The sequence below is a fragment of the Centroberyx affinis genome, unplaced genomic scaffold (assembly GCF_046629955.1).
Source record: "Centroberyx affinis isolate AG114_WGS23_722 - 3 ecotype Tasmania unplaced genomic scaffold, CSIRO-AGI_Caff_v1 ptg002702l_1, whole genome shotgun sequence".
NCBI lineage: Eukaryota > Metazoa > Chordata > Actinopteri > Beryciformes > Berycidae > Centroberyx > Centroberyx affinis.
The window spans coordinates 75,985-91,299 of NW_027280879.1; the positions used below are offsets into that span (position 1 = coordinate 75,985).

At 41.2% G+C, this 15,315-nt stretch overlaps 1 protein-coding gene across 1 annotated transcript in view; it reads left to right on the forward strand.

Annotated features, from left to right (window-relative positions):
* LOC139657529 (semaphorin-7A) overlaps window positions 1-15,315 on the forward strand; it is a 42,468-nt gene that overhangs the window by 23,236 nt on the left and 3,917 nt on the right. Inside the window, exons 7-10 of the mRNA XM_071535406.1 lie at window positions 19-158; window positions 2,361-2,539; window positions 4,970-5,078; window positions 5,355-5,562. Of these exons, the coding sequence (XP_071391507.1) occupies window positions 19-158; window positions 2,361-2,539; window positions 4,970-5,078; window positions 5,355-5,562 (636 nt within the window). The remainder of the gene's footprint in view (window positions 1-18; window positions 159-2,360; window positions 2,540-4,969; window positions 5,079-5,354; window positions 5,563-15,315) is intronic.

Here is a 15,315-nt window from a genome sequence, read left to right on the forward strand (position 1 = left end):
TCCCCGGGTGTGACGCAGATCCGCAGTTTGCCGGCGCGGCGGTAATCCCGGCCTCGCAGAAGTTCAAGGAGGAGATCTACTTCTTCTTCAGCGAGATCAACAAGACGGCGAGGGTGGACGAGGAGCCGTACAGGGCGCGCATCGGCCGGGTCTGCACGGTGAGAGTCACATCCGCATCACCGTGTCACTGTGCACAGTTTTTTTTTTAACATTATATTTATTGATTTTGGCATACAGTCATAAATACATTGACATTTACAAACACGCCCCCCACCCCCCCAACTCTCAACAACAAATATTCAGGGCAAAAGAGGAACAAGAGAAAAAAATATATATAATAAGTAAATAATAATAATAATAATGATATATATTAATAAGCGATATAGTGCTTTTTTTTTTTTTATAGGTGCTGTCGTTTTATTTGTCAGTTTCACTCATTAATTTCAGCCTGATCACTTTCCAGGAATTGCATAAAAGTGTCCCATATTTCCTTGAATTTTTTAATTTCCCTCTGACCACATAGGTTAGTCTCACTGTGCAAAGTTGGCTATCGCCCTGTTACTTTTATGAGTTTGAATCGCTCATTCTCTGTACAGTCCTTTGACACATGCTTGTGCTAACGGGCTGTAGAAATAAACAAATTTGAACTTGAACTTGATTTAGACTTCTAGCCCATTTTCTTCTGTCTACATCTAGTTTATTTACAGTAAGATGGCTTCATCAGTTCTACCTGGTGGTGGGGAATTCCCTGGCATTTAACCTTTGTGGGTGATTCACACCATGACATGAAGATCATCAAAGCTGGAGCTCTAGCTTTGATGACCTTCCTGCAGTCTCCAGCACCTCCTGACCTAGAGTATACGCTGTGTACAAAGCCTCATCTTTTTTTATTTATGGTTATGGTTATGTTGAACCCACAGAGGTTAAATGCAGAGGATTTCCCCACCACTAAGTAGAACTGATGCAGCCTCTCGGATGAGTGGAGAAACGTCTTCAGCTCTTCATTTTAAGTCCAGGGGATTTTGGTTTTTATCTTTTTGGGCATTTCCCCACATCATTTTGCATGCTGCTATGTAAATAGATTTCTCATATTTTGCATCATTTTTAACATAGAAACTTTACAGTGTCAAGTTTGAAATTAATTCCTGCCCCAGCTAACAAAAACACCTCAAATGAAAACATAAATGATGAAACAGAAACTCTGACGAGACCAAATTAAGGCTTCATGTTTACTGGATGGTTTATATTGCTCGGGCAATTTCAAGTCTTTGAAAGTTGTTTTTCATACTACTCTTCTGAAGGGAGGAAAATGAGCTCTGATATCTCCAACTACTCTGACTGTCTGCAGACACCAACAGGAATAATGTAAAGGAGAGGTGCAACCTAGACTTAAGTAGCACAAACCTAAAAGAAAACACCGGTATTATCCTTTAGATGTATTTGCCTGGCACCCACCACTGAATCGCTCTCTCTAGATTCAGGTCTGGAATTGCTTCCACTTATGGTGGTTTCACTGAATAAAAATCTATTCAGGCCAATCAGCATCCGTTGCTAGGCAGAATTTGGAAAATGCTATTTTGTTACTGGTTATGGGATGAAAAAAATAAAAAATACCCCAGAGGACTCAATGATTGGCAACGCATTCTGGAAAATGCGTTGACAAATAACTCTTTTAAACCTTTTTGCCAATGTTGTTGAACTTAATATAGACATATTACCTATTCACCAATACAGGCCAAGAAAAAAAATAGATTTCTAGAAGTTTCATATCAAAATTAATAGACTGTCTCTTTCCGGTAAACCACATTTCTGGAGGCGGATACAAAAATGTAAGAGCGTTTCTCCTAGAACTTTTCCCAGACAGAAGCGGAGAATATTCCTGTCCATGTTTGATCTGAACCACCCACGTCCTCCATATCTCATTAATATTAAGATGAGTCCCTCCGGCTGACACTTCCCGCCCTAACTTTCTGTTTCATTCGGAAATCCGTCAGCACACAGAAGTAAATCAGGCTCTCTATGCCACTTCATGGAGTCTTTAAATTTGAAGTTGAACTTGGAGCAATTTCAAACTGAATAATGTTGAAAACTAAATAAGCATTCAGTCTGAATATCAGGCGTAGGGTGTAGGAGCCCGATGTCACATGTTGTCAGGGGACGTAATAATTAATAATAATTGATAACATTTATATAGCGCTTTTCTAGGTACTCAAAGCGCTTCACATATCGGGGGGGGGGGGACTCAACTCATCCACCACCGATGTGTAGCACCCACCTGGGTAGAATTCAGTAGAATTCAGTTTGGCCGCCTCGCTGCCCCTTTATGACTTTGGTATGAACTTCCTTGTTGTCGCTCCCAGGTGGATGAAGGGGGCATCAAGGCGCTGCTGGCCGACTCGTGGACCACCTTCATGAAGGCCAGGGTGATGTGCGGCGCAGGCAGCACCCAGCAGCAGTACAACAACATCAAGCAGGCGGTGGTGCTGACGGCGCAGGACAAGCGGGCCGGGGTCATGTACGGTCTGTTCGCCAACGCATGGTGAGCCGGAGCACATCGTCCACCCTGCCAGCATCCACAGCCAAACGGCCTAAAGGGAAATTCAGCAGTACAAATTTTCCTAAAATGTTCAAATATATTTTTCAACCATTATATGATTTTTGGTTATTAATCTCAAGATAAAGGAAGAAGCATCCTTTTAGAACTCATTTGTTTTTTGATTTTTGATTCATGAGCTCTCATCATGCAGTAAAATATAATGCTAGAAACCTCATCATATTGCATTGTCTTTAAATGGTTGAAACCATTTTATGGACAGTAGACTATATTGAACATCTAGAATTCTGGAAATTAAAAACGATGTTTAAAGCTACACAAGGCAACTTCGCACTGTGGCGGCCCCAAGTGGCAGCGAGAGATAACTGTTTCCATTGTTGAAAGTTTGAAGGACTTCATTACCCAGAAATCATGTTAAGTCATCAGTAAACTGCAAACTCCTCAGATATAAAGTTCTTCCTAATCCTGGGAAAGACATTTCAGGAGAATGTCTTCTTTTGGAAAATAGCCTAAAAGTCCATTATGATGAAATTCCCTTTTAAGTGAAGTCATTTTTTCATTGTGTTTGAATGACAAAGGAGCATAATGCTACATGGATAACTTATTATACTAATGACTTAAGTTATGGCTTAGCGATGTAGCTCAGGATGCAAAGTCACAGTATAGAGAAGCAGTTAGATTCCCATGATTGAAAACTAGGCTACAGCACAACAGCAAAGCATTATTTTAATAAAAGTAATCTGCGCTTAAGTTCTATTGGAATAATCAAATTAATCTCAATTTCAAGATAATTCAAGAACAAAAGAGATAATACAATGCAATAAATGATACAATAAAACAAATAAAACAATAATACAGTAATCTGCACTCATCCACCCACACACTCATCACTGCATCACTGCACACCATCAGCACCTCCTGACACACAAACGATCTGCACACCTACACAGTCACACACTTGAAGTGAAGTTTGGATTTGATACAAAGCTTGTAACAAAATGTTGAACTAAGTCTTATCTGTCAGTCTTAGTTTCTATTTGGCTTAATTTAGTTCAGTTGTACTGACAGTGTAAGAGTTTCCTGTGGGAATGAGAAACTGACAGATAGTTGTTCACAATTACGAAATCCATCACAGGTTTGCAGATTGTGTCGCAACCTTACAGCACACAGTGTACACACACACACACACACACACACACATTTTGTTCTTCAGCGTAATGGACTGGAGCACACACTTGTGCATTTGTGTCACAAGTTTGCAAGTCATGTCACACATCTTCAGCTTGCGGTGTGAGTTGCTGCGCGAGGACACTGCCAAAATGACTGTAAATGCTAATGATTCACAAAAGAAAATATTGATTAGAACTTATAACATCAAAATGTAACCACTACAAAATACATCACAAGTTTACAAATTGTATCTCACACACACGCAATTTGCTTTTCAACTTTACAGATTGGAGTACATATTTGTAGTTTGCAAGTCTTATTACAACCTCACACATCTTACAACTTATTTTGGCAGTTTCATTTTCCCATATTTTTCTGTTATCTAATCATGAGCTATGTTGCGTTTGTACTGTGAGACTACAGCAAGACAAATCTCCAAGACAAATTTCCCTAAGGGGACAATTACAGTATATCTTATCTTATCTTATCTTATCTTATCTTATCTTATCTTATCTTATCTTATCTTATCTTATCTTATCTTATCTGATCTTATCTGATCTAATCCTATCTTATCTTATCTTACAAACTGGTGAGGCTTAGCTATAGACTTGAAAAAAACCAATCAAGGTTGAAAACATGCTGAATAAACCATTAAAGTGGTAATCTGCGAAATCCTCATTTTTTTTAAATTTAGTCTCCATCTTTGTCAGTCAGCCTCATTGCTGTGGTGTTTCTGCTCTGCACTTCCCAGAGATCACCTGTCAATCAAACAGTGTGGGCGGAGCTTGGATTTTCTGTTGATGCAGTTTGAGTTTCTGTTTTCTCTGTCTGTTCAGCCATGGTGGCTATCGCTGCTCATGCTAACGACCCAGTTCTTCTTCTTCTGTTTATTCCAAACAAATCAGAAACGTAAAACGCATCACTTCCTGTGCGGCAGAGGAAAAGACAATGGAAAAGCTTTCATCAACTGGATATAGGTTGAATCATGAAAACGTTGCGGATTATTACTTTAAGGGAGTATCAATCCAGTGTGGAAGTAACTTTTATATATTTGATTGCCTCATCTTTTGTATCAGATGACTGAAAGTGGGGGGAGGGGGGATTACGATCTTTCCTTTTTGTGCCGCTCCTTCAAAGCGGTGTCACGTCCCTCGTCACCCGCTGTTCCCGCTCTCCAAAAAAAAAATCAATGACAAGTCTTTATTCTGGCTGTGATTACACTTCCTCCTCTCTGCCTTTGTTCAGGGGCAGAACAGTGATCTGCGCCTACTCCATCGAAGACATTGACCAGGCCTTCTCCACGTCCAAACTGAAGGGCTACAGCAGTCCGTTCATCGGCAGCCGCCCCGGGACGGTAAGCATACCCAGCAAGATTATCCTCTTTCAGTCAATTCGACCTAATTTTTTTTTTGTCAAACCAATCTGAAAAAAAAGCAAAGAGAGTGAAAAAGAAAAAAACCCCACAATGGCATGAGTCAGCTTTTATTTGAGAGGCGAGAAGACTGTGGTCCTATTTTTGAAAGGGATGAGATAATAAAAGAGAGGCAATTGTGAAATGATTGTCCCGGGGCGTTTTGTTTGTCCGAGTCTCCGGCCCGGTCCGCGCTGATTACACCGCTTCTCCTCCCAGTGCGTCCGCAAGAACTCGACGACGGGAGGTCACAACGACATCAAAAACCTGGGCGTGATCAGATACCACCCGGAAATCGAGGATGTGATCCGCCCGGTGGGTGTGGCGCCCCTCGACCTGCCGACAGACGACCACATCACACACACTGTGGCCGACATCGTCCTGGCGGTCAACGACGAGCACTACAGCGTCCTGTACCTCGGAACAGGTGTGTGTGTGTGTGTGTGTGTGCGTGTGTGTGTGATTGTGTTTTCATGATGTTTTATTTTGGAAAACATCTTTTGGGATGATTGCTGTGGTGTTTCTGCACTGCACTTCCCAGAGATCACCTGTCAATCAAACAGTGTGGGGGCGGAGCTTGGATTTTCTGATGATGCAGTTTGAGTTTCTCTTCTCTCTGTCTGTTCAGCCATGGTGGCTATCGCTGCTCATGCTAACTACCCAGTTCTTCTTCTTCTGTTTATTACAAACAAACCAGAGACACCGGCTGTTTAGAACAAACTATGGAAAAACTTTCATCAACTGGATATAGGTTGAATGTTATGGATTATTACTTTAACTGTCAAAATGAGGTGGACAAAAAATGCCAGTGAGGAATCCATTTGCCATCAGAAGTTGTGATGTTGATATTTGTGACAGGCAGGACATTTGGCTAGTTAGTTCGTTGTTATCTGATGAAAAAGTATTCATATTATCTAATAATAACCAGGACACCTTTTGACTTATGATTCATACATACATGTTCAAATGCATTGTTGGGATTGTAATATGTTTAAATACATAGGCTGCATTGATAATATTCAATAACAACGTTCCAAAAAGTTGACTAATCTGGCAAGATTCATAGCACATTTAACCATCAATATATCATTATCAAAACAATTGTGATATATTGGTATAATCACCATAAACAAATGAGACAATGGTTGAGAGGATTGGTCGCCTCTATCTCACACCAGTGGTATCCCAGTAGCCCCCCCCCCCCCCTCCTCTGATGTCTTTGTCTTTTCTGAAGAGGATCAACATGTTGGAAGTGATTTTTCTCCATCTTCCTTTCCCTCCTTCCACCATCTGCTGCCAGAAACTCTGAAAGCTTTAGCTCCGTTTGCTCTGGAAGAACAGAACCTCTTCCCGCTTTGTGCCGTAAAGCGATCCAGCAGATTTTACCGCCTAATCTGACATGGTGGCACACAATGTAAAATGCAGTGTCGAGGCTGCCAATCTTCTCAGCGATGGTCTTAATTATACTACTGAATCAAAATGAATGCGGTTATGTTAAACTCACTGATGTTCAAGTTCTATGTGGCAGCTTTAAATAACTCAATGGTAAATAGCTCAATCATAACAGCGGGGAAAATGGGCCTGCAGCCTCCGTGCAGAATGTGGCCTTGATGCTGAACAGCCTGCAGTCTGGAGTGGATGTTGGTGGAGAGGCAGAGCTGAGAAAAAGCTCAGTGTGATCATACAGATTCACATTCAGATTTAGAAAAAGCTGTATTGGCAGGAATCAAGTAGTATTGAGTGCTGCCAAAACTTATTACAATAGTACAGGATAAAATAAGATACAAAATAGATAGGAAATAAAGTAATACAAATTGCAATTAAAATCTAGGAATTATAGGAACTCAATTTTATGCATCCTAGACAATTTTATGCATCCTTGACAATTTAGTCACTAATTATCCCTGAGATTACAACATATAGAAATATCTGGCAGAAAGTATCATTGTTTTCTCCTCCTGGGAGTTGAATACAAACACTAAGTTGATTTTGGGGGCAATGTACTGTAGATGGGAACTCTCCTAACAACAACAGCAATGCAATGAGACAAAGGATAAAGATGATCCCCTGTGATTTGAACAACAATACTGAGGCAACTTGATGGATGTTGTTGCTATTTAACCAATTACCCCCAGAAGTTGCCCTGCAGAGCTTTAAGACGAGTACTAAAGAAACTCCAAAAAACATATTCACATTTTACATTTCAGGCATTTAGCTGATGCTCTTATCCAGAGAAACAAAATATTCAGAAGTACAACAAGCTTTGTTTCCTAGATCAGTGGTTCTCAATGTGGGGTCCGGGGACCACCAGGTGTCCTTGAGGAGGTTCCAGGGGGTCCCCAGCAAATTGATGAATTGTTAAACTTCACCATTATGTAATTTATAAGAAGTTAACACAATTAGAAAATGTAGAAGAATTACTTTTTTGATCATCGTTTCACTTATATCTCTCTACCTGCAATACAGATAGTCGTGGAATTCTGGACAAAATCATATCTAACAATGACTGCGTTTACATGGACTTGAGTATCCCGGTTATGAGGCTTATCCCGGTTTTGATCATATTCGGGATATGGTGTTTACAGAGAACACAGAGAAATCTGGGTATTCATATCCCGGTTACTGATTACTGCACGCTATTTGCGCAGACGCCTGTGATGTTTACAACACAAACCGGCAATTTTGAAATCGTTAATCTGATATTCCTCTGTAACTGTTAACCTTAAATTAATTTGACTGTTTTGTTTTGATGTTTGGCTGTAGTAATGTTTCTTTAGTATTTTCCACCGTGCCCTGACTTGCTCCGCTGTACGTGTTGGGAAACCGGCGTCCTGTAGTCTGTATACTACAGACTTGAATAGGTCAGGATTTCGATGCTTTCTCCCATCTAAACTGCCAAGTACATTTAATTCTTTCATCACCGAAAGACAAAACTCTGTTTCCTCATCGCTCCAGAAGTGAGACGCTCTCGTTGCCGCCGTTGTTTGTGTTTTTCTGTTCCGTCTCTTGGCTGAAGCCGCGCCTGCACAGGTAGTCGGCAGCGGTCAGAAACCGGGATAAGATGTATACATGCAACAGTATCCCGGTTTCTTTCGGAGTACTCCAGCTAGTTTCTCAAAACCGGGATGAGGGCTTATCCAGGTTTCTGAAATAGGGATACACAAAAACGGGACACTTCAAAAACCTGATCATAACCGGGATACTCAAGTCCATGTAAACGCAGTCACTAAAAACTTCAGTCAGATTTGGGTCTGAGAGATAAAACCTTATCAAGTGGGGTTTCCGTGGCCCTAATGTGGACTAAATTTGGGGTCCTTCATATGAAAAAGGTTGAGAATCACTGTCCTAGAGATCACCAACATTACAAGCAACCAACAGTGAGCAGCGTTCCTAGAAAGAGGCAATAAAGCCTGACACGAGGTCAAAATCTATTCAAATGGTTCGTGACATGTTGCCTTCACAAGATGTTTCTGTCTGATCAAAGTGGCACAGCTGAGGCAACTCAACAGGCACTGTCACCCATAACAGCAAACCCCCCCCCAAAATTGCCCTGTGTATCACCGCCTCAGGGAGATCACTATGGCAACCGTGATAAATCATATGTGGGTATGAACGTCTAGCCACTCTGAAGTTTGCCAAAAGATGAGTAAATGTCATCTTTTTTGAACATAATTTGCAGTGGATGTGTGCTTGTCATTCATCAGCCATTTCTGGGTTGGTCTTCTAATAATAGCAAAGAAAACAGTGTATGAAAAGACAGGATGATGGCCTCTCGCTGTGGGCTTTGCTAACTGTGTCAGTAATAGGAGGAAAAAGGAAAGGGAGAGCTGTGAGCAGCCATGGGCCTCTGTGTTGGCCTAAAAAGAAACTGGAGCAGTTTGATTTGTACTGGTATTTCAAGCTGGGGAACAGGTTGTACTGGAGATCTGCCCGTAACACACTGAATGTTTCCTTTGTGTTTTTTTTTTTTCTCTCTCTCTGTCTCTCTCTCTCTCTCTCAAGAACAGGAATGTGTATGTGGAAGGACGGATGTGTGTCGGCTCTCACTTGAATCTGAAAAAAATGGACTTTTGTGATTTGTAAAAATCAATTGCAGGGCTTTAAATTCACTCTATCTATCTATATTCCTGTTTAATAGCATCTCTTTTTTTCCTGTTCAGTATTACATCACCTTCACTTCAAGCCCTGGCAATAAATTTTCACAGGCTTTTAATGAGTTAAGCTCATCAATCTACATAATTAGCTTCAAACTGCTCTTGTATCTGTGCAGATGATGGAGAGAACCGCCCTTCTTGAAATAATCCAATCTTTGGAGAGCAAAGTGGACGGACAGCTCCTCCTGATGGATAGTGGCATTAGGATGGTCAAAACCAATCTGAAAAGTAGAAGTAGCGAGCCGGGGTCCACCTTGGGGCCAATGACAGTGAAATCGAACCAGATGCATTTTGGGTAGCGACGGTCTATTTGTCTTCTCTGGTGATTAAACATACTTCACCAAGAGGAGGCCAGGAGACACGAGCAGCTCCGTTCATCTTTGTGAGAGAGAGAGAGAGAGAGAGAGAGAGAGAGAGAGAGAGAGAGAGAGAGAGAGAGAGAGAGAGAGAGAGAGAGAGAGAGAGAGAGAGAGAGAGAGATATTAGTCTGGTAGCCTGGGAGAGGCGAGTATCTCTACGATTGTTCAAACATCAAATATCTTTGAAGGGGTGAGCTGACTGGACAGTGCTGGCTGGGCTGAAGACCAGTTTGAAGATGGCTTTTTGTTATGCTCGGGGTCTACAGATGGTGTTAAGCTCAGAGAGGGGGACTGAGTGAGCATGTGGTCTGGGTTAAAGCCCCAGTCTGTTTTACCAAGTCTTACCAATGGCTTTGTTCACATACTAATTTATTGGATGTGGTTCAAGATATTTTTTGTGGCATTTCTGCTTTATTGGACAGTCACAGTATAGAAAGACAGGTCCTGGGTCGGATTCGGACCAGGACTCTGATACGTATCGTCTAATCCAGTGGTTCTCAACATGGGGTCCAGGGACCACCAGGGGTCCTTGAGGGGGTTCCAGGGGGTCCCCAGCAAATTGACGAATTATTCAACTTCACCATTATTTAATTTACAAGAAGTTAACACAATTAGAGAATGTAAAGGAATGACTATTTTGATCATAGTTTCACTGTTATCTCTCTAACTACAATACAGACATGGAATTCTGGACAAAATCATATCTGACAATAAAAATATTCTCAGATTTGGGTCCGAGAGACAAAATCTCATCAAATGGGGGTCTGTGGCCCTAATGTAGACTAAATTAGGGTCCTTGATATCAAAAAGGTTGAGAATCACTGGTCTAATCTTTTTACAGGACTGACAGTTTAGGCTTTGGCAATGGGAATGTTTCATTTTTGGATTAGACTAAGATCAGGACTCGGCCTCCTGCCTCTAGCCGGAGTATGTTTGTGTGTTTGTGTATATGCTGTTTTTTTTGCCAACCAGTCCTGCTTCAGATTCATACCATCATACCTTCACCTTGGAGCGGGCCAGTTCAATCACAGACTTGTTAGCCACTGAGCAGCTTCACCACAGCCACTGGACTGCAGGTGCCATGCTCAAAGGCACCTTGACTGTAGTCGTTAAGGGAGGGAGGAGCATCACTCATCCAGTTTCCCTCCCACAGGGGGAAACATCTTGTATATTCCGGTCACAGTCGTCTGGCAAAGCGATGTATTTAGATGCTAAAGGAGTTCAGTTTAATGTGTTGACCTAGAACCAAAGGAAACTGACAGAGTGGCATCATGCAGCTGGGAGAGTCCTAATTAACTTAATCGCTTACTGTAAACTGTGAGTTAAAGCCTGTCTAACTAGTCTACTACTGACGCTTCCCTGTTCTATGCAGCCTGACAGAACAAAGCACCGTTTGACAGACTGAATTTCAATGCCTTTAGATCAGCAACATCACTGTGGATGTTGCTGTAGCAGCAGGCTCTGAGTCAGCACTGCAGTCAAGACTACTTTAGTGGATCAAGTCAAGGCCAGGTCCAGTCGAGTTTGAGTCAAGGCCAGGTCCAACAGGGATCGAGACCAAGTCAAGACCAGAGCAAATCAAGTCCTATTCAAGACCAAACAGACCATGCATATTTTGTTCCAAATGCAAAATTAATGATGGAGGACTTTCTTAAGGCCCATTCACATCTACAACGATAACTATAACTGTAAAAAGACTTAAATTGTTCAAAATAAATAGAGTGTCTGTGTTCCCAGTCATCCAAAATGATAACTATCGCTATATTTTTGGTTTGATCTTTGGTTGCGATTTCTTTGGATGCAGAGATGATGATTAATATTTTCACACAATCAAATCAAACTTCTAAGACGGAAAGGGGGGCGGGAGAGTTCGATAACTCACTGCAGTGATGCTGCGTTTACTGAGGAACTGATCACTGATATCATTGTAGTGTGAATGCTTGAGCAGCAATGTCTCGTTATAGTTTATAGTTATCTTTGTAGTTATTGTTCTAGATGTGAATGGGCCTTTAAGGATGAACAGAGATGTAAATCTATCTGCAACTCTGCTCTGTATTATACAAGTCAACATCCGACTACTCAGTGCATAGGAATGAACTAAACAGTGTACAGAAGTTTGAGGACAATTACATCCACAGGTTTCTACACTGCAAAAACTGACAAACTTGTTGTTATTTTATCTCATATCCAGACTTAAATTTATTGAAACCAGCAAGATAAGTTATTTTATCTCGTATCCAGACTTAAATGGTAACACTTTACAATAAGGGTCACTAAGTTAAGGGTTAGTTAATGCTTAATAAGCATTAACTAATCCTTAATTAACAGTTAACTAATGTATAATTTACTAATGGTGTTCATGTTAACTAAGGTATTAATTTATACATTATTTAAAAAGATTACTTAAATAATGTATAAATTAATACCTTAGTTAACATGAACACCATTAGTAAATGATTACCAGACACATTATTTAACTGTTAATTAAGGGTTAGTTAATGCTTATTAAGCATTAACTTAACTTAGAAACCCTTATTGTAAAGTGTTACCCTTAAATTTATTGAAACCAGTGCAGTGAGATAATTTGACTAAAAATATCACAAAAAAATTAAATCACTGGACAACTTGTCATTTTTTGTAGAGTATGGGTGAAATCTCTTAAATTGTTTTTTAGTGCTGGGGGGGGGGGGGAAATAAACCAAACATCAATAAAATGACCCATTTTTTAATTTAATAAAAACTCGGGTCAAAACATTGCAAACACTGTGACAAGTCCAAGATGTCAAAAACTTGTTCTTGAGACCGGACCCCGGAGACGGAGCCCGGACTGGAAAAAACACGCAGCCCGGCTCTGTGTAAAGTGTCACCGGTGACCAAAGCGGTGATGGAGCTGTGAAAGGCCCTGCTGGACCTCTGAGTCCGCCTGCAGAGAAACTGGAGCAGTCCGTCTCTGAGGCCGGGGACTCTGGGAAATGGAACAAGAGAGCAGGCGGTAGTGAAGGCTTTCTGTTCCTTCGGTAACTCGCTGACAGATTGACCACCGGAAGAAATAAAGCCGCTCGGATCGTTTCAATCACACGGCAAACCCCCCCCCGCGGGGTCGGAGGGAGTCAGGAACATACACTTGTTTCAACTTGACTTAACGTTTGAGATCACAAGCTACTGGGTTTTCTATATTCGTTTTTTTGTGGATTGTGGTGGCAGGAGTAGCCCAAAGGTTCGAGAGGCAGGGGGAAGTGAATGAGTATTGGCTGTCACCTGTGTAATCTAAGAGTGGAGGTAGCTCTAGGGGTCAGGCGAGGGTTTGTGAGTGAAAGGTTGTAAGTTTGAATCCCTAAACCAGATGGGAAAATGTGTGTATGGGGGGGAATGAATAGCACTCTGCCCTCTATGAGAAACTACTGTTAAGCTGGCCTTGAGCAAAGCACTTAACCCTAACCACTCTAGTGGATTTGCACTGTGGCCAAAGGTAAAAACTTAACTGTAGCAGTGTGTAGAGTGAGTGTATTGTGTGTACTAGTGTGTGTGTATTGTGTGTATTGGGAAAAGGGTACAGCTGAAAAAGAACATGTGTGCTCAGCAAACCTTCCCTGGATAAATAAAGATTAAAAAAAAAGAAAAAGATTCAGCCGGCAGATACACGAGTTCAGCACCATCGCCTTTATTCCCCTCACGTTCTTTTTTCTCCTATCATTGTGCTGATACACTGTTTTGATCAAAGAAAAGAGGGGAAAGGGAAACAGTTAGCACTGATTTGAAAACAGCACTAGACAGGATTAGAGGAAGAGATGAGAATAAATTGGATAAATGGGGGATGTTATCTGCGGCAGAGAGGAATGGTTTGAAGGTTGAGAAACGGAGAGAAAGCAGTTTCAGGACTAAAGAAGTCGAAGCGACAGCAAGAACCCGGACAACTAATTACAAATGAGGAGGAGCCTCAAACGGCAGCGCAGGAAGGCTTCAGAAAATCAAGAAGGTTTCACTGTAATCACATCCTCACAGTGAGGAAGGCAGAGAATCATCTTTTTACAGAGATCTTTTAACATTGTGAAACACTGTTTGGAGAGAAGAAGAGTGGAGAAGCCTGAAAGCAATAAAGCAGGAATTACAAAAGAATCACAGATAGGGAAAGGCTTATGTAGTTAGGGAAAGTCCAACTGTGCAGCGCTGAAAGATTATAGGTAAAAACATATATAAATGGCAATTAGATAACTTGATATGGCTTGATGGCAGTTTTTCAGAGTTCTAGGCTTCATCATATTAGCTTCCACCTCTCTTACCTCTTGTCTTTTTCTCTGGGCTTCAGTCTTCAGGTACCTAGCCAGAAAAATGATGGTACTTTGGCTCCGCCCACTGAGGTTTAACTCAACCAATCAGATTATCTCTGCCTATCTCTGCCCAGAACTACGGAGCCCACGAGTGGCCATCGGGAGAAAAATAATTAATGTCATGGCCACGATTTACTGTAACGTGCGCACGATATGCAATTCAAGCTCTCATTTTATATTTTTGTGCGCATGAGATATAATTAGTTCCCTCGATTTCCTCGTGCACACAAATTACCAAAACGTGCCCTCAAAATAATAATATTGTGCTCTCAATATGTAATACATGCGCTCTTCACGAGCTTATAAAGAGTCAGTACACATATTGGTGATTATGTTTAAATGTGGTCTGTCCTGGGTGTGTTGCAGCACAATATTTGGGGGATTTGCCTATTCAGTGTAAACAGACAATGGATATTAACATACCAAATCCTTACTAGGCCTATCTGCAATACCTAAAAGGGTCCGTTTAAGTTGCATTTTTTCCTAAATTGCACAGTTTAACAAAATCAAGGGAACGAATTGTATCTCGTGCGCACAAATGGACTAAAACGTGCGCACGTTACAGTAAATTGTGGACTCAATATAACTTTTTTTCTCTCCCAATGGCCACTCCCGGGCTCCGTACAGAACAGCTCTGCCACTGAGAAATATAAACTCCAATTTTGCCATTTTCTTTTGACCCTCCAGCCTGGGGAAGCTGTTTCGGTCAAGTCAAATGTATTTATAAAACGCTTCAAGTGATTTACAGAATAATAAAGGACATAAATACGGATCAAGAATAAAGAGAAAAGGAAAAGGTCACAAATTTTAAGATACGGCTTCCGAACTTCTACGTGCGTGTAGCCTGTGTGTGTGTGTGTGTGTGTGTGTGTGTGTGTGTGTGTGTGTGCGCTCTCGCAGATGTGCATTTAGAAGTGTTTAGCAGACTGAATATCCATCCCTCAAGTCAAGTTTGGTTTATTTCTACAGCCCCTCATCATAAAGCCTGTCTCAAAGGGCTTTACAGAGAGCGAGCCAAGCGAGATCTAACTGATCACAACAACAATCAATCACAGAACAAAATGATGCAATACATTCTGCAACAAAACAAAACACAAGGAAACAGAACAAAGCACAAGACACAAATTAGCATGTTGCAAAGACAGAACAGGCCTAACTCAGTGAGTCTCAACCTTTTTGGCAACTGACCTCCTAAAACGAAGCGATGCCTCCTCACGATCCTCTGACACAAATGAGTCCAACCAAAGAATGATTTTCTCTTTTCAGATTGTTTCATTTGATTCATTATCAGAGGAGGCCAAGAGGCTGAAAGCTATTCAGTATTTCACAAGAAAAAATG